Source organism: Eutrigla gurnardus (genome assembly GCF_963514095.1).
Source record: "Eutrigla gurnardus genome assembly, chromosome: 6".
Lineage (NCBI taxonomy): Eukaryota > Metazoa > Chordata > Actinopteri > Perciformes > Triglidae > Eutrigla > Eutrigla gurnardus.
The window spans coordinates 31,208,061-31,227,138 of NC_139920.1; the positions used below are offsets into that span (position 1 = coordinate 31,208,061).

Here is a 19,078-nt window from a genome sequence, read left to right on the forward strand (position 1 = left end):
ATTCAACGTTGTTCATTGGTCCCTGCTTCAGTCCTCAGATAGAGTCGGCTTTTCCGTTGAGAATATTTCCTCCACACAGTTGAAGTCAGGCGGCAACCTCTGGTTCTGAGAAGTTAAGCCAAACCTCATGTGCCTTCTCTCTGCTGGCCATCAGGGGGCGAATCCTCCAGTTGCAAAAAGAATTCTGAGTGGAAGTCTATAAGAAAATGACCCTAATTATTTATTATCTCAGTAAACATTGTAAACATGAGTTTATGGTCTCAATCTCTAGTTTAAAGTCTTCTTCAATCCAGCATGAAGATCATTTAGTACATTATGGTCCATTTAGAGTCCACCAGACCAGAAAGCAGGGGATGCTTTAGGGGGCGGGGCTTACCTGCTGATTGACAGGTTGCTACCACGCTACCAATGCTAGTTAGCTACTAAGATGACTTTAATACTTAGCTGTAAAGTTGACCTTGAATTGTGAAGCTTATTTTGTAAGCAGCTTCACACCGGAGGCCAGATGGATCCAGATCTAGTAAAGTTGCTGCTTGTGTGAGTCAGATCCACCCGTCGCTCCTCCACAGTCCAAATTTGGTCACTTCCTTTACTGGTTGCAAGTTTGTTTGTCAACGGTCAAAAGGCTGAACTTGAGGCTGTAGTCCAGCAACCAGTGGGTGCCGTCACCATGACCACGTCTCCTGATATGCAGTCTGTGGTTGAAGTCCATTTATAACCTTTGTGCACCTGCAATCAAACTGTTGAGTAATGCGTAGACGTTATGGAGACAGCAGAAACTGGCAGGTGGTGAATTGAAGCCAGATTGTCGACATTAAAATGTGAGAGGAATCCTAGCATCAAATTAATTATAGCTACACTTCATAATAGGGTTATTAACCCCCCTATTCCATAAGCAGCTCAACTGTAAGAGCTATCAGCTAACTGGAGCACCGAAGTTGTAGAAATCCAAGACATCAAATCTGATTAGAGAAGAGCAGAAGAAAGCGTTAGTAGAGTTACTGTGCATATATCACCAGCTAAGATTTTAGTTTTCATATATTTATTATTAATATTTTATTAGGGACACATGCAGTGAAACTATCAGGTCACCTGTACACGTGGATTCGGTAAAAATCAACAAAGTGAGACCAGACCAAGACGGTTCTGGTTGAATGTTGGCGTGTGGTCGATGGGATATGAGGCCTTATGTGAAATGATTTCATTTTATTTCTTTGACAGTGAAAGGTTAAAACTGTTGTATTAAATTACAAAACAGCACATATTCACATCAGCAACAGCACAACAAATAAAAACTAGAGTAATGCAAGGCAAGGCAACTTTATTTGTATAGCACATTCTCATTTCAAGGCAGACTCAAAGTGCTTCACATCATACAACAAAGTGAAAAAAATAGAAGAATTAAAAGAAAATAAAGGCAAAATTAAAAATGCATTACAGAAAGAAAAGGAGAATAAAAACATTTTGCAATAATTAAAAACAGTGCAGACATTAAAAGATTTAGCAGAAAGCTATGGTGAACATAACAGTTTTCAGTCTAGTTTTAAAAGTGGTCAGAGTTGGGGCAAGTCTTACATCTTCAGGAAGTTTATTAATTATAATTTAAATTCAAATATAAAGTCATGTGTATATAATTGTAACTTAATTAAATAAGTGAATAAAATCATTTTTAAGGCCTGGCTGAATAGCTAGTTTTTTTATTTGCAATAATAAAATATGTTATTGACATTTCTTTTTATATGTATGCATCATAAAAATGGTATTCCTTTATGTCATATCTCTCACTCTGAAGTGAATGTGAGGTGCGTCGCTGCAGGTGCACGCGGAGGCGGAAGGATACTTCATCAAAAGCCCGAGGTCACATGTCGGGAACGCACGTGCTGTCAGGATGATCTGATTGCTGTGAATTTGAACAAAGCAACAGTTGTTTGTTTCCGGTCGGTTTGAGTCGCGGGACGTTGGTTTACAACTTTAGAGTTTGGCGGGAAATCCAGGAGAAAGTTTCACTTCGGATTCCCGAGAGTCGTTTTAAAAAAAACGCTAATTAATCCCCACAACATTCGAGTGAAACAGTCGTGTTTAAACACCGCGTGTCCCTCCGCCGCCGCCCTCTTTGAGGAAACTGAACGCACGCGCGCAGCGCGCGGCGGATGCCAGGAGCGCGAGGCGGTTTGCGGCGCGAGCTGTCTGTCTCTCAGCCAGTGAGCCTGCGCGGCTCGATGTGCGACGCAAGCAGCAGGAGGAAGACAGACAGACCGTTGGCGTGGCTGAACGTCGGCCCGGATGGCATCGAGCTCCCGCTGAGCGGCGGCGGAAGAAGAGCACCTAAGTGGCGAGTCGGGGGGTGGGTGGGGGGTCTGTGCGTCAAACTCAAAGAAGTCGGGATGGACGGCAAAGGCACCCTGAAGATGTTCACCAGGAAGAAACGGGAACTGATCAAGACACCCTCCATCTCGAAGAAGAGCCGAGCAGGAAGCCCCGGGCCACAGAGCAGCGCCCCGTCAGTGAGTAGCGCATCACTGAGTGTGCGTGTGTGTGTGTGTGTGTGTGTGTGTGTGTCAGATGACCTTCAGCTGGAGGGGACAGGCTGCAGACAGGGCTCCGGACCAGGGTGGTAGTGTGTCTGGATCACTTATACCAGATATACACGTTTTTCCTTCAGATAGCTGTTGCTTGTTTAGTCAGACATCAGGGCTGTAGAAGTGGTGTGGGGGAAGGAGCATGCTGAAACGTGGTAGCAAAAGCAGCTACACCCCTTACTCTACGAGTCAGAGAGTTAGGAAAGCTGAGGCGAAGGGCAAGGACAGGCTGGACATACTGCCCAACAAACACAACGTATGGCTGAAGCAGGTACGTGTGTCTCTGCAGCTTTTCTGTTTCCTGTCAGTGTTTCTGTTTGTTTTGAAGCGGTGAGGACAAGAGGGACTTTGCTGGAGATGATCTGTAACTCTAAAGGTCGGCCGTAAGTGGCTTCCGTGACTGTTTATTTATGTAGGCAGAAGAGAAGGTCGTGTCTCTGTCCTCAGTCCAAACAGTAAATGTCACGTCTACGCCCGGCCACACCCGGCAACGGCCTGGAGTCAGGAAGTGTTGCAAAATGCAACACAGGATCTTGTGAAAGTCTTCGCATGTGTTTACCAACAGCAGTGCTGCTGTGTTTAAGCAAAGACCGGTGACGTCGGCCGAGCTGGTGAAAGCATGAAACGTCATGTGATCGTCCTGACCCCCTCTCTCTCTCTCTCTCAGCTGTCCATCCTCCAGGAGCAGCCTCGCAAAGATACAGGCGATGTCGCCCTCTCCTCTTCGCCGTCATCCACTTCCTCCTCTTCAACTCTCACGCCGACCTCCACCAGCTTCCTGGACCCCTCGCTGTCCTCCCCGGGGACCCCCGGCACCCAGCACAGCAAGCTGGCGGTGATGCAAGGTGTGGGCTGCCCGTCCCCCGTGTCCACGCTGAAGAGGCCGACGGCGCTCAGCAGACACGCCAGCGCTGCAGGTCTGGTTCCACACAAGCCCAAGTATTCATATTCATGTTGAGTTGATGAAATACGCCCACATCCACACCGGGGATGAGACAGGACACGTGTTTAATTTATTTATTTGTTTATTTTGAACATGTAAGATCAAACACTAACAAATAAAATACACACATAGCAAAGCCAATACATCAATTCATCAAAATAAACCACAAAATAAATGTCCGAAATGGAGCCGGAAGAGGTTTTCAAACTCACTTCAGCGTGAGTGAAAAGTGAGCGGCGAAAGGTGGATTCTTGAGTTGAGCTTTGGCAAGTCAAGTTTTCATTACTGTTTGATTTGTATATCTTTTTTTCTAACCCAGAGACGAAGGTGACCTTTTCAAATTGCTCGATTAGTCTTAAATTCAAAGAGATTTGGTCTAAAATGATATTAAACAGAGAACAGCAGCAAAGCCTAACATTTAAAGGAATGGTTTGGCATTTTGGGAACACGCTAAAATGCTCTGCGTCTCCCCAGGTTTCCCGCTCCAGTCCTGGGTCTTCACTAAAGGCCAGGGGAAGGGGGCCTTGACCCCGACTCCTTCGCCTGAAGGTCCAGAGAGCACAGCCATCGAGGTGGAGGACATCCCGGCCCTGCTGAGGGACGTGGCCCGCTTCGCCGAGGCTGTGGAGAAACTGAAGGACGTGGTGCTGGCTGAAGGTGAGCTCTTAACAGCTTCATGATGCAAATCAACCCACAGAAACGCTGACCTCGTGTGACTTTTCGAGGGTCTTAATGAGTCGGGCTCCTGTTCAGTTCGGTTGATCTGGGTTTCTGTTTCATGCGTCGGGATAATCGTATAACTGTCGAGCTCACTATCCTGGTAGAGAAGTGAAAAATGGAGATTCTGATCTAAATAATTAAGATTATTTTCTTGTTTTTCTAATGTTTCATTGTTGCTACTTTTCTGTGACACTAGTTAAGAAACTAATGTTTGTAAAGTGATTCCAGCATGTTTAATTGGCATTTTAAGACTAATGATTATGATGATTATTGGGACAATATCGCCAATCACATTTAATTTGACATGAAATTGTAATATCACGTTCGAACCCATTTTGCTTTTTTGCGATGTAAACGATGTCCGTGTTTATTCTTTATTTTCGAGGATAGCCCGTTGAGACGCACCATCTCATTTTCGTGGGGGTTTGCATAGAGAGCGGGGGGGTGTTATTGAAGGTAGTAAGTTTCTGTGAGCGTCTTCTCCAAGTGAAGGGCTGCGTTTCCGCTACGTGCACAGTGTCGACCGCACTCTTGTCTCCAGCAGGAAGCCAGCTTCTTGTTTACTGCACACACACACACACACACACACACACTCTTCCCCCTCCTGTGTGATGCTTAAGACACCACATTTGACTGAGAGTTGTTGCTTCTTTTTTACGTTTAAAGTCATCAGGTTCTGTGGTTCGGATGCCATTTCTTTCTCTCGGCCGTTATCTGGCTCCGTTTCGTCTTGTCCTCCGCCCAGAGCAAGCTTTCTAAACAGGAAGCCATGATGGATCGCCTCTGACAGATCGACTCGTCCGCACTTCCTCCTCTGATAGGCTGGCTGCGTCGCCGCCGCCGCCGCCGCGCCTCTTCTTAATCAGCGGCACAATCCAAACTTCAGCCCCGCCTCCTCCCCCCTGCACCACCTGATCTGGATCTCCTCGTGGCTGCCAGGTCTTCACTTTCAAACCGACCAGGTTGAGAGTAAAGTGATTCTTTTTTTTGGTTCTCCTAAACTAGAGAAAGCAGATGTTGCACGCCACCAGAGTTGTTTTTTTTAGGCTTGCATAACAATGGATGTGACCACATCCTCTCTGGCACAATGTTCAGGTCACTGTGTGCTTATTGTGTGCTGCAGCTCAGACACTCTGACACACTTGTGTTCAGACAGACTGCCGGAGGATCGGCTGCCCTCTGGCCTCCTCGCTGAGCGAGCTGCCTGGTTTTTACCGAGCAGTGTGAGGTTGCATCATTAGATGGAAAAATGTGTCTGTGTTTAGGAGGAAGTGAGGATGCGGCCTGTACATTTGTCACCAGTGACATCAAAGCAGAGGAGCTGTACCCTTTGACCTGTCTGACACTCTGTTTGATGGGTTGATTATCGTTGACCGGTCTGTCTGTCTGTCTGTCTCCCTGCCGTCTCCATCCGCTAAGCAGGAACATTCGAACTTCAAAGAATAGTTGGACATCTTGAAATGCATCTTCTCATCTTAACTCGCTAAGAAGCCGTATAAGCCTAATATGACGCTACTGTACAGACACTAGCCTCTTTTTTTTATGAAAATGTTTTACTCCTGTTTTATTGAATCTGTCCTCACCTTTGGTTTTATCTGCTGGCGTGGTGCACTTTCCCTGAAACAACAAAGATCGGCTGCAGGGGATCATTAAAGTGTGCAGCAAGACTGCTGCCACTGAACTAAATAATCTTCACAACCTTTATAAAGTCAGGGTACTTAAAAAAGCACACTCCATCATCGCCGACCCATCACATCCTTTGCACTGTGAATTCATGTTGCTGCCATCAGGAGGGTAAAAAATCCCTGCTGCCCGCTGCAGTGAGCGGAGGCAACGGCCATTTACTAAAATGTTGTCCTTGCCTCTGAGGACAATGTGACGGTGGGACACCGCTGCATCGGCATCGTCACACCTCTCATACGTCACGCTTACAGCGAGTCTGCTTCTTTAGGAGCTGGGATCCTTCATTTACAGCGATGCATGTTTATTGGCTGAAACGTGTCTTTCATAGCCTGCCGTTGCCTCCCTCTGCTCAAGGTAAGAAGGAGAGTCAGCGGCCCATCGCTCACGAGTGTTTGGGCGAGGTCCTACGGGTGCTGCGGCAGGTCATCAACACCTACCCTCTGCTCAACACCGTGGAGATCCTCACTGCTGCCGGCAAGCTCATATCCAAGGTCAAAGGTCAGTCCGGATGTGTTCTCTGAAACTGCAGATGAATCCTTGCTTTGTTTGGTGATAAAACCGTACTTACTTTAAACAAATCAATTAAACCTGTTAGATAAGATTATAAATCCTCCACAAACATTTGCACGACAGTTTAGGGTTAGGTTGCATTTAATTAGGATTATGCTAACTTTAAGGCTGCATAACGTCTTTAGTGTGTATGTCACTTTGTTGCCTCCCCCCAGTTTTTTTGATGCATCTCAGTGGCCTCGATAATATAAATGTTCTTTGTTTAACTATGAATATCTAATATTATTTGTATATTTATGTTCATTTATTTACTTATTTTCCATGCCTAGTTTAAGTTGTGGAGATATCAGTCCAAATATGTTTATATAGTGGGCTGTCGAAGTTGTATTAACAAAAAATCAGAAACATACTTAAAAAAAAAAAGGGTTGGAGAATCCGCTTCGACCATGAACTCAAATTAAGTGAAAAGAAATGTAGACGGAAAGCTTTTTAAAGTCCAGATGAAATATAAAAATACAAAACGTCCTGTGCTGACATCAGCCTATTTCAACCAATACTATCATGACATCCATCAACTGCAATTAAAGCGATACGGTGTGTGTGTGGAGCCACAGTCCTCACATGCAGGGGTTCCCAAACCTTTCAGCCCACGACCCCAAAAGAATGGTGCCCAGACTGGCGACCCCTGCTATCCGGAGGTGACTGAAACATAAGACTGGGCGTATCCAAACACGAGCATCACGACGGCACTAAAGAACACCCGACAACCATGATATGAAGCCAATCAAACGCCGAGCATCGCCTCAAATATTGACTTTAAATGGGGGTCACATTACACAAGCTGAACGCGCATCATTTCCGTTTCACCGGGACTTCGTGTTGAGCTCATCTGGTCAGCAGCGTATCGCCAACCACAACTGAACGCATGCATGGTTGTGATTTCTCAGGTTTCCACTATGAGGCTTGTAACGAGGCGGATAAAAAGGACTTTGAGAAGGCCATTGAAACCATTGCAGTTGCTTTTAGCAGCAAGTGAGTATCTGTCTGTCTGTCTGTCTCTCTCTCTCTCTCTCTGTCTCTCTCTCTCTCTCTCTCTCTCTCTCTCTCTCTCTCTCTCTCTCTGTGTGTGTGTGTGTGTGTGTGTGTGTGTGTGTGTGTGTGTGTGTGTGTGTGTGTGTGTGTGTGTGTGTGTGTGTGTGTGTGTGTGTGTGTGTGTGTGTGTGTGTGTGTGTGTGTGTGTGTGTGTGTGTGTGTGTGTGTGTGTGTGTGTGTGTGTGAGAGATGGTGACACATTTGCATGAGGCAGAGCTGAAAACAGGAAGTGGTTCTTTTTTTTTCGACCGTATGACACAAAACCAAACCTTGAAATTGGTGTTGACTACCTGGATGGTAAGTGAAAGATAAAACAAGTCACAAGATGGATCTCTTGATTTTGAGAGGAATTAAGACCAAACGGATTATGAAACTGAGAAATCAGGTTTTTTTTAATAACTTTTAAACGATTTTTGTAAAAGCGAAACACAATGTGTCCTTTTTTGTTTAGTGTGTGTAATTATAAGAGCGTTGCACCAACAGTTCATCGCATGCTAGTCTGAGCCATTTCAGGGTTTAGACATCTGTCAGAGAGCTTCAGGAGGAAGTGAGCTGGCAGAGACGGTTGAAATCTGCCTGACGTGTCTGTTTCCTCATTTTCTCCCCTCCTCCACCTCTGTTTGATGAATTCTCATGTCACACAAACACCAACTAAAACTAAAACTGTTGTCAGAAGGACTTTGAGGGGATGAGGGAAACGTACATGTCTACATGCCTTTACAGTAACTCACCTCTGTGGGACTATATCTCCGTACATTGCGTATTCTTTTTAATATGAACAGTTTCTCCACAAAACTACCTCATCCTAAAACTGCACAGCTTTTTAATTTGAATTCAGATGTATTGTGGATATTTTGTCTTGTGTTTTCTTGTATTTTATGTTTGTGTCTTACTTTTATTTTTCATTAAATGTTTTCTTGCTAAGTTTGTTTTCCACCAACATACCAAAGTGCATTTTTTTTGTATGCATGTGTTGCATCATCCCAGGTAGAGACAACTGAAATGATCACTTCCTGTCTTCAGTCTGTAGCTGTCGAGACTTCTGACGAAGGCCCTTTCACACATGCGATTCATACAAATCCCATGTATTTTCACGCTGTGGCGTTGAAGGTTTCTATGTTGTTTTCCTGCAGCGTGTCTGAGCTGCTGATGGGGGAGGTGGACAGCAGCACCCTGCTCTCCCTGCTGCCCACGGAGAAGAGCAGGGTGAGTTTATCACGCAGCTGCTTGCCACTTTAAGAATGCATTATATAAGCAAAGTGTCACACACTTTATTCCCAGGATAAATAATGTCAGATATTAATAAACACTACCAAGAACACTTGGATTATAGCCGATCACCATGCTTTAATACTTCACGTGTAATATGATGATTAGAATTGGCTTATTGTGTGACCCAGTTTAACATTTGACATAAAATACATATTTCTCATCAATAATAGAAATAAGCATCTGTGCAGTGTCCATACTATTTAGCGGGCTGGGGAAAAAAGACTTGGTACTTTCCAAATGCATAGTATGTCAAATACAGATGTCCTACTGCGTCCACTCGCATTTTGCAGCATCCATGGTCGGCGTGTTTTTCTGGCTGTGCATTGGATGTATGAGGGTCAAAGTTCAAGGCACAATGTTAAGGTGAAGTAGCGCGTCCCAGTTCTATGCGTACTGCATGCAACGGTACGTAATTCTGTAAGGGCAGCTGCAGTAAATACAAAAAATCACCAAAGAAACAACAACTGGGTCCTGTTACTTTGTTCTATACATATGAACTGTTTAGAAACCTCGTGGGGGGGGGGGGGGGGGGGGGCCCGAGATCAATAGTTAAATGTTTATTTGGTAAAATTCATAAAAAAAAAAGGCACTAATTCGGTGGAAAGACTGCAGCTGGACTCCTCTCAGCCTTCCACTGGATGGGGAATGCAATGATCTCTCTTGATGACGAGGGTTGATGTGGGTGGTCATTAATGACTCGTCTCTGTGGCGTCTAGTCGATGGAGAACTTGTACGCTGCGACGGGCCATGGAGCCGACGGGGGCCAGTTCAGGAGCGACCTGCAGGACTTTGGTAGGATGACGAGCTCTCTCACTCCACTCGACTCCACCATGTGACTTCCATTCCAACGCAGGATGTTGGCGGTCGTCGCTCCAACTCTGAACCGTCGCACCTTTTGTTGTTACCTCCCACTGAACAAACTGCGCTGGTTCCCGTGCCGTGACCTGTGTTTGTGTGTTGATGTGTAGGCCGAGCCGAGGAAGTGGACATCATCCTGCAGCACAGTGAGGGCGGCGTGGACTCCGCTCTGCTCTACGCCAAAACCATCTCCAAGTACATGAAGGACCTGATGAGCTACGTGGAGAAGAGGACCTCTCTGGGTGAGCTGGAGTCCAGTTTATCCACTCATTCATCAAATTGTCACTAAGCATTTTTGGACCTTTGTCCTGGTGTGAGCTGCAGAGACATTTAAGACGAGATTATAAGCATGCAAGATGTTAAGAACTGGGGTAAGGATCATTGGAAACGTGTCCTCACACCAAATGTTTAATGCAATTTGCTGGTTTGTCTGTTGTCTTTTATGTGAAATGTTTGATTACAGGCTCTATAATTGGAAGAATAGCCAGGTAAACCACATTTATTGTAATTTAACAAACTTGAGTGAGAAATAAGCAGTTGGGGCTTTAGCAAAGTTTGAATTGTATTTGTAATTTTGCTGACATTTTATAACTCAATCAATTAGTGTTTGGCGGCCTGTTTTACTTTTAGTTTGAGTCTAGTCTTTGTCTCAAGCTATCATTTTAGTTTTTATTAGTTTTAGTCACGTTCATACTATTTTTAGTCGAGTCAAGTTTCAGTCGACTAAAAGTCTGAGCATTTTAGTCTTGTTTTAGTCGGAACTGTCCACGACTATTTCTGTCTAGTTTTAGTCGAAGATTGTATTTTGCCAAACCCATTTAACAATTAAAACAAGGTTATCTTATTTTATATATATATATATATATATATATATATATATATATATATAAATACTAGTAATATTTATTGGCATTATTTTATACTTATTAGACTCCTTCTTTCATCTCTTTCTTAGCAGCTGTATAACTTCCCGAGGGATTACTAAAGTATTCTGATTCTGATTTCCACAGATATTTATAAATAAATGCGAATGTGGTCGCAAACTACAAATAGCCTACAGCTCGTGTCTAACAGGATGTAACCTTTTCTATGACTTCCTGTCAAATCTTGGAAGGCCGGGTTAGGGTTAGGCGAGGCGCAGTTTATCTCGAATGAGCCTAATAATAACGTGACTAAACGAGACGAAACAACGTTATAACATTTCGTCTCGCCTCGTTTTGGTCAACGAAAACAAATACACATTTTAGCATAGTTTTTATTTTGTAATTTTAAGCCTTTTTTCCCCGTCTACAATATTGCATTATATATTTAATTATCGTTATCATCACATGACCAGCATTTTCGTTGTCTCGTCTCGTTTTCCTCGCGTGATAAAGGTTCGTTAACGAAAGCAACACTACAATCAATTATGAATAGATAGATGTATAGATATTAACAGTGATTTGATGAGGTTTTTTGAAGGCCGACCTGGAAGTTAGACTCGCAGTGGTTCTCTCCACAGAAAAGCAGAAATTGCAGAAAATAAGCTCAGAGGAAAACACAAGTTTATGATCCCTGTATAATTTTCACAAATGAACTCTGCTGTTATGATTTTGATTGTAAATGCAATCACCAGAACTACATTAAGTCTAATGGAGTCTCATTTAGCCACTTGTTAGCGACCACGTTTTTAAAGACAGGTTAAAGCTTCAAAATTCACAAGAAAATCAGCATTTATTGACACATTTTATGTTGCAAAACAAATCATTTGTGTCAACCACAGAAAATTATATATTATTATTTTTTAGTCATCTAACCAAAAACCCGTTGACATCGAGAGAACCGGAGTTTTGGGACTCATTCCTGCAGCTTTTTAAGTTGCATCCATATGACATGAACCTGTTTGGACACCTAGCTCATACGTCGTCCTCTTTCTTCTATTTCACCAGAGACCGAGTTCGCCAAAGGCCTCCAGAGATTGTACCAGTCCTGCAAACACAGCATCACACACGTAAACTTCAATTGGTTCCTCCTCGCCGTCTACTTCACATGTTCCCTGTGAAATCCTCCTGTCTGTGTCTGACATCGACCTGTCGCTTCTCTTGTGTCTGCTCCCTCCAGCCTCAAATGCCCCTCTTCTCCATCTACTCCCTGGCTCTGGATCAGGACCAGGAGCAGAGCGTGGGGCTGCAGCAGGCCAACACCACCCTGCACACCCAGACCTTCATCCAGGTAACCGTGACTGAAGTCTGTCGCGACACGAAGCCCGTTGATTTGTAATAATTGAATCTCCCTGCGACCGTCACTCATCAACGTGTTAATGCGTTGTTAATGTGCAGCCTCTGATGCAGCGCAAACAGGAGCATGAAAAGAGACGGAAGGAGATCAAGGAGCACTGGATTCGAGCTAAGAGAAAACTGGTATGACCTCCTATCTTTGAGAGCACATTAAACGTTTTATCCGCCAACAATGATTTTCCTTCTTTCAGATGGAGTGCGAGGTGAACCTGCGGAAAGCCAAGCAAGCCTACATGGCCCGCTGCGAGGAGTACGACAAGGCCAGTACAGCAGCCTCCCGAGCTGAGGAGGAAGGAGGAGGATCCACTGCAAAGTCTGTGGAGAAGAAGAAGCGACTGGAGGAAGAGGCTCGCAACAAGGTCCGCGTCAATGACTTCATCTTATTGCTTTATGTTGTTTCAGAGCTTCATCGCCATGGAAATGAAATGATGTTCCAAAATGTTTTTTCTGTGCAGGCAGACGAGGCGAAGGCCACCTACCGGACCTGCATAGCAGACGCCACCACTCAGCAGCTGGAGCTGGAGCACACCAAGGTCACGGTGCTGAGACAGCTGCAGGACATCATCAAGCAGAGCGACCAGACCCTCCGCTCGGTGACAACACACACACACGCACACACACACACACACGCACACAGACACAGACACAGACACAGACACGCACGCACACACACACACACAGACACACACACACACACACACACACACACACACGCACACACACACGCACACACACACACAGACACAGACACAGACACGCACGCACACACACACACACAGACACGCACGCACGCACACACACACAGACACACACACAGACACAGACACAGACACACACACAGACACACACACACACACACACACACACACACAGACACAGACACGCACGCACACACACACACACAGACACACACACACACACACACAGACACACACACACAGACACGCACACACAGACACACACACACACACACACAGACACGCACACACACACACACACACACACACACACACACACACACACACACACACACACACACACACACACACACCTGCCTAGATCTCCCTCCATCCTGTACTGATTTTCTGCAGTCACAGAAACCTATTATTTCCTGAACCCTTGTATTGTTACTCTTTCCTCCACCAGGCGACCATCTCCTACTATCAGCTCATGCACATGCAGACCGTCGCCCTGCCCGTCCACTACCAGACTCTGTGTGAGAGCAGCAAGCTGTACGACCCGGGCCAGCAGTACGCGGCCCACGTCCGAGACCTGCAGCTGCCGGAGCAGCCGACTGTTCAATATGCGTTTGAGAACTACTGTCCCTCAAGCTCATCACAGTCACAGTAAGGGCTTCAGTCAGAGCCACGCTTGTCCAGGTTCTAATTTAAAACCTTAAAGGGATTGTTCAGATATTTTACATAATTGTGATTCACGGTATTATATATTTTAATCAACAAAATATGCTTAAAACTCTCAAAATGGCAGCAAAACATACTGGAAACACTTTGCATTTTGTTAAACATTTCATGTTGTCACAGATGAAACGCTTGTTTTTGTGAAAAACAATCGTATATAATCTTAAATAAGGTGATCATAAATCATAAGGTCCATAAAGTATTTTTGTAGCTGGTCCTTTTTTTTTAAATTGGCCTCCCCCCCCCCCCCTCCACGTACACACAAAAACTATAAGTTAGGCTATATGTATGTATGTAATATATCTAATTCCACACTGCAGCCACGGCCACAGACCGAGGAATGACAGCTTCAACACGGAGCAGACGAGCCAGGCAGACGGTCCCGCCACCAGCGTGGACACGGCGGCTGGAGACGCCAGAGACACGGAGGCTCACCGCAAGAGTAAGTGACATCTGCTGTTTGGATCGTTCCATTTCAATCAACATGGCAACCACGTGCAGATCAGCAGCGGGACATGTGGCCAAATATGCTCTCGCCTGAAATATATTGTATCAAATTCTCCATCATAATGTGAAGTAGAAAGAATAAAAAAATATTATCTCTGCTTCCGTTTTGAATCGGATGACATTGGCTACCTCTTACATGCTCCTTGTCAACTTCAGCTGGTTGCTAGGTAACGGTGGCGCTGACAGGAAATCCTCTGTAGACCGTCCTCGAGCGACCCTTAGACCACTGAAGTGGGACACAGCTAGCGTTTAAGTGTTTAAATGTTAAGTATTCTTGTCCCTTGGTTCCCACCAGGGCTCGGACACAAGTCCTGGGGTTCAACGGTGAGCGATGACAGCGTTGGAGGAGAGGTCGGCCTGGAGTCTCCTACTGCCAGCACAGGTGAGAAATGAGTCCGCCCCCCCCCCCCCCTCCCCCCCCCCCCCCACCCCGTAGGTGTGAGTGTCGGGAGATATTTAAACTGTATTTCAATTCTAGGCGACATCAGTAAAATTGCTCGGACGTCATCTACCGGAACAATGTCGTCCAATGAAGACGCGGATGAGAAGGACGGGAATGTGACCTCGTTTGAAGCTCCAAGTAAGATTTACAGATTGTAATCACTGTTGATGTGGCTTTTCAATAACATGGCGAGAATGAGGGATGAGATGCGTCGTCTTGTTTCTTTTTGGACTTATGTTCTGTGGTTACTAAATGAAAACCAATAAAAGTTAAGGTGTGTCAGTGATATATTTGGTCTATTTGCTCCTTTTTTCAGTCTTTTAATTTTGGCCAGAACTTTCAACCAGAATTCGGTCTTCACGTTGTGTCATCTCCTTAGCCTTCAAATCGCTGGCTGTGAAATCTTGGGTTTATTTTGGCGCCTGTCTGATGTCGGTCTTGCTCTTCAGACATGAACGGCATGGATCCTGACGTGGTGGTGTCCACCAGACCTTTCCGTAACCTCGGCCTCTCCAAAGCGGCACAGACCCACCGACTGAGGAAGCTACGGGCGCCTTCCAAGTGCCGCGAGTGCGACAGCTACGTTTACTTCCAGGGGGCCGAGTGTGAGGAGGTGAGTTAACTTCTTCTCGTCTCATAACATATCACAATCCTGCAGCGAGAGACTTGAAGCGTCTCCCTGGCGATCAGACCGCGTTCACAAAGTCACAAACCTTCTCCGTCCTTGCAGTGTTTCCTGGCTTGTCACAAGCGCTGTCTGGAAACTCTTGCCATCCAGTGCGGCCACAAGAAGCTGCAGGGCCGTCTGCAGCTCTTTGGCCGAGACTTCTCCCAGGTAGCCAGCTGCGCCAGTGACGGCATCCCCTTCATCATCACCAAGTGCATCTCCGAGATCGAGAGACGGGCGCTCAAGATGAAAGTGAGACTGTGGCTTTGTACCGTGTGTCAAAGTGAGCGCTGGATGTCTCATCTTTTCCACGGAGGTATTTTGAACTGTCCCCGTCCTCCCTGCAGGGCATCTACCGGGTGAACGGGGTGAAGACTCGTGTGGAGAAGCTGTGTCAGGCGTTTGAGAATGGCAAGGAGCTGGTGGAGCTGTCCCAGTGTTCACCACATGACATCAGCAACGTCCTCAAGCTTTACCTCAGACAGGTAGGCACACAAGCGTAAAAACGCCCCATGCTTAAAGCTCCAGTGAGCGGGATTTAGTGGCATCTAGCTGTGAGGTTGCAGATTAGAACCAACTTAATTCACTTAAATTCATATATAAATGAACATCTGTTACATTCAAGCCCTCGCCACACAATGCGCAACATACAGTCTATAGTTTTACGTCAACCAGTCGGAGCCAAAGGGGAAGAGACGGTAGCGACAGAGCAGCAGCTAGGAGGTGGAAGCTGTGGCGAGAAATCCCAAGAAGTAAGAAAAGCTTCTGGAGCGGATGCTCCACATAAACAATAAACTCAGATTAGAGTTAACAAAGAAATAAATTCAATATAAGGTATGCCTCTCTTCCTCCTCCGTACTTTAAAAGGTTGCTTGTGTTGATGCTCAGTTCAGCCCTTTAACTCTTCCTGTATCACCCTCCAGCTTCCGGAGCCCATCATGCTATTCCGCCTGTACAACCGTCTGATGGGTTTGGCGAAGGAGAGTCTGCAGGGTGAAGTGGACACACCGGAGGGAGAGGAGGCCAGTAGCAACCCGTCAGTGGGCAAGGGGTTGGTGGACCTGGGCCCGGACACCGACCCAGAGGTCCTGGTCCTGGTGGATAAGCTGAAGGAGCTTCTGAAGGAGCTGCCCAAGACCAACGTCACTACGCTGCGATACATAATTCGCCACCTCCGGAGGTCAGTAGTTAGAACAAAAAGCATGCAAAAAGAAAAAAGACCAGACTCTCTTATTTATTCTTGATCCTCCCTCTATCCTCCTCCCTCCAGGATTGCAGAGCTGGAGGAAGAGAACAAGATGAGTCCCAGTAACTTGGGTATTGTGTTTGGTCCCTCCCTGATGCGTCCCCGTCCGACTGGGGCCACGATATCCCTGTCCTCTTTGGTGGATTACCCGCACCAGGCCCGCATCGTGGAGTCCCTCATAGTCTTCTATTCATCCATCTTCCAGTCCAAAACCTCTCAGGCCCACAAAACCAGTCACTCTGCTTCCATCTCCACTCAGCAGGTAGGATATTATCTCATTCCCTATTCACAGCAGACGGTGTGTCCTGACCCATGCTATTAAATGTGATATATTATTATTTTAGTCTTTTTACCAAGATCTGTCCTGATGTTTTGGAATTTTAACTCTTATAGTATTTTTACAAAATGGCATTTTAAACAAGAGGAAATGTCACAGTTTGGGATATGTAAGTAAATAGCATCAACATTGATTCTGATGTAACATTGCATTTAAAAAAAAAAATGTTTTGTGGAGTGTCGGATTAGAAAACAAACAAAAACCAAATCCCCTTCCTAAAACTACATCAAAAATACTACATATTATTTTCCACTTTCACTGAGCTGTGGAGTCCTGATCAACTACCAAACATTAATTAATGGTTATTCATTCATTTTTACCCTTTAAATACCAGTTTGTTTACATAATACCACTGTTATTATGAAAACATTGAATTATTTTCAAAGCCTACAGGGGGAATTAGATCTTATGTTGATAATTAGCAACATTGATTTTGATGCATTGCATCAAACACTGCAGTGCTCCATAAAGCAGCAGCAATGGATCTAGTGGAGACCACAGGGCAAATTACACTTGTTCTATTTTTTTAGCTCTTACTTTATCGGCAATGATATGTTGTGGTTTCTTTCTTTTGACAAATGTACTTATTGTAAGTCGCTTTGGAGAAAAGCGTCTGCTAAATGCCCTAAATGTAAATGTAGTGGAAAAATTGTAGTGGAGTCCGGGCTCTAGATGGAAAACAGAAGCACCAAAGAACCGGTTTTATCTATTTCCTCATCCAGAGTTATGACCTACAGTCACTATTTGTTTGAATCAACTTTTCCCTCCTGATTTGAATGTTTTGGTATCTTCTCCATCATAAACAAACAACACTTTCAAATTGTTTTTTGTTGTGTTTCGTTTGTTGTCTTCATTTCCTCCCCCTCCTGGTGCAGGAGAGTACTGCAGATGACAAGGTTGAGAGCTCTGCTGATGCAGAGGAGGATGGAGGCAGAGAAGAGCCAAATAAAGCAGAAGCTGACAAGGTGGAGGAGGGATGTGGTGAGTTTTAACTAAAAAGCCTATGTTGTAAAACAGATGTAAATAAATTAACCTTCCCGCAATGAGTTTAAATCCAAATGACCTGACTCGTGTTCGTATGTCTCCTATTGACTTCATGGTATTTAAAGGTATATTATGCAGGATTTTCCCATCAAACAAAAACAATCTGTCAAGTCATACAAAAATAATCCCTCTCAATCATCACTTATGAGCCATTAGAAATGTGTGACAGTGTCTGTGGAGACGAGGGCTCCAGACTGTGAACAAAATGGACATGTGACTATTGTAGGAGTTCACGTGGTGTCATTCATGCAAGTGCATGAGAGTCATTATGATTGATGCCCCTGCCAGCTCACGGGATTTTCACAATAACTGTGACAACCGCGCTCAGGGTATGTTGGCTTGTGGTGTCACTTCCTGCATAGTACGCCTTTGTAAAAGTAGGCGGCATGCACACTTAAATTAAAAAAATGTAGTTATCTCTAAGATTTGGCCTTAATATTGAACTACAATCCATTTTGTTCACCCCTTTATAACCATTTGTCACATTGTGTCCATCTAGAAAGTTCTTTGGGGTCGCTGGGGTCAAGCGAGCAGTTCCCCGACTCCGACTCGGAACTGGATGAGAGCGGTCAGAGGACCGCAGGCTCCCGCAGCCTGGAGAAGCAGGAGAGCGTGGTGAGCATGGATGATGACCAGCTGAGCTACAGGGACAGTCTGGACCTGTCCAGCCAGTCTGCGACCCAAATCGACCCAGAGCAAGACGTGGACCAAGACCAGGACCAGGACAACCCCGACCGAGCAGAGCCCCCTGCACTGCCAGACAGCGGGCCACCAGATGATGACACGGGGGCAGAGGAGCACCTGAGTGCTTGTCTGGCAGAGCTCAATGTGAACCAGTCCAACAACAACTACCCATGCTCCCCCATATTAAGCCTGTCGGGGCATCCACTGGCACGTCTGTGTGGGAAGAAATTACCCCTGACCAGAAACAGGGACAGTGAGCCAGAGTTCGTTTGATGTCGTCATCAGAATCATTGTGTGTGAAGCTGAGGGACGAGATGATTGATCTGGTTTTTATTCATTAAAATCCAGATAATAACCTGCACCTGAGAGGGCGATTTTGTTGTGTACATTAAGATTGAATGTTTTTAATGTTTGTAGTTCTATTGATCTATCTGGCAGTGAACCCTCTGCAAGCTTACTGCTGTTTGATGACATTTCTCCAGTCATTTCTAGAGGATTTGACTAAATTTGTATTTTTTTTTTTAAGCGTTTTACTCGTTGCTCTCGCAAGCTTGAAGGAAGATGGGTAGCAAGTCACTTTGGAATGTGCAGAATTGCTGAAGCTGAAGTGCTGCCCTTTTTTATTTCAGCACTAAAATTAAAAAAATAATTAAGCAGTCTTTTATAAATGTTGCATGTATTGCCTTGTTATGGATGTTTGGTCTCATTTTAATAAACATTTTATTTTAAAATAGTTTAGGTTTTGTTTATTCTGTTTAAAGCTGCTCTTTTATGTATTTTACAGGTCAGAGTAAAAACAA

At 45.0% G+C, this 19,078-nt stretch overlaps 1 protein-coding gene across 2 annotated transcripts; it reads left to right on the forward strand.

Annotated features, from left to right (window-relative positions):
- Positions 1 to 2,199: 2,199 nt before the first annotated feature.
- Positions 2,200 to 19,012, forward strand: arhgap45b (Rho GTPase activating protein 45b). Of its 2 annotated transcripts, none has more exons than XM_084011426.1 (24): positions 2,200 to 2,504; positions 3,247 to 3,496; positions 3,997 to 4,179; positions 6,280 to 6,423; positions 7,383 to 7,467; positions 8,661 to 8,733; positions 9,516 to 9,591; positions 9,768 to 9,899; positions 11,586 to 11,647; positions 11,758 to 11,868; positions 11,976 to 12,056; positions 12,125 to 12,292; positions 12,389 to 12,526; positions 13,080 to 13,279; positions 13,672 to 13,793; positions 14,154 to 14,240; positions 14,337 to 14,438; positions 14,750 to 14,913; positions 15,031 to 15,219; positions 15,315 to 15,452; positions 15,891 to 16,147; positions 16,238 to 16,475; positions 17,426 to 17,531; positions 18,094 to 19,012. In XM_084011426.1, exons 1-24 carry the CDS (start codon positions 2,220 to 2,222, stop codon positions 18,549 to 18,551), a joined length of 3,849 nt encoding a protein of 1,282 aa, XP_083867552.1. In that variant the 5' UTR covers positions 2,200 to 2,219; the 3' UTR covers positions 18,552 to 19,012. The 2 variants fall into 2 exon arrangements, with proteins under 2 accessions (XP_083867552.1, XP_083867553.1); XM_084011427.1 differs by lacking the exon at positions 2,200 to 2,504 and adding an exon at positions 2,566 to 2,850.
- Positions 19,013 to 19,078: the final 66 nt, after the last annotated feature.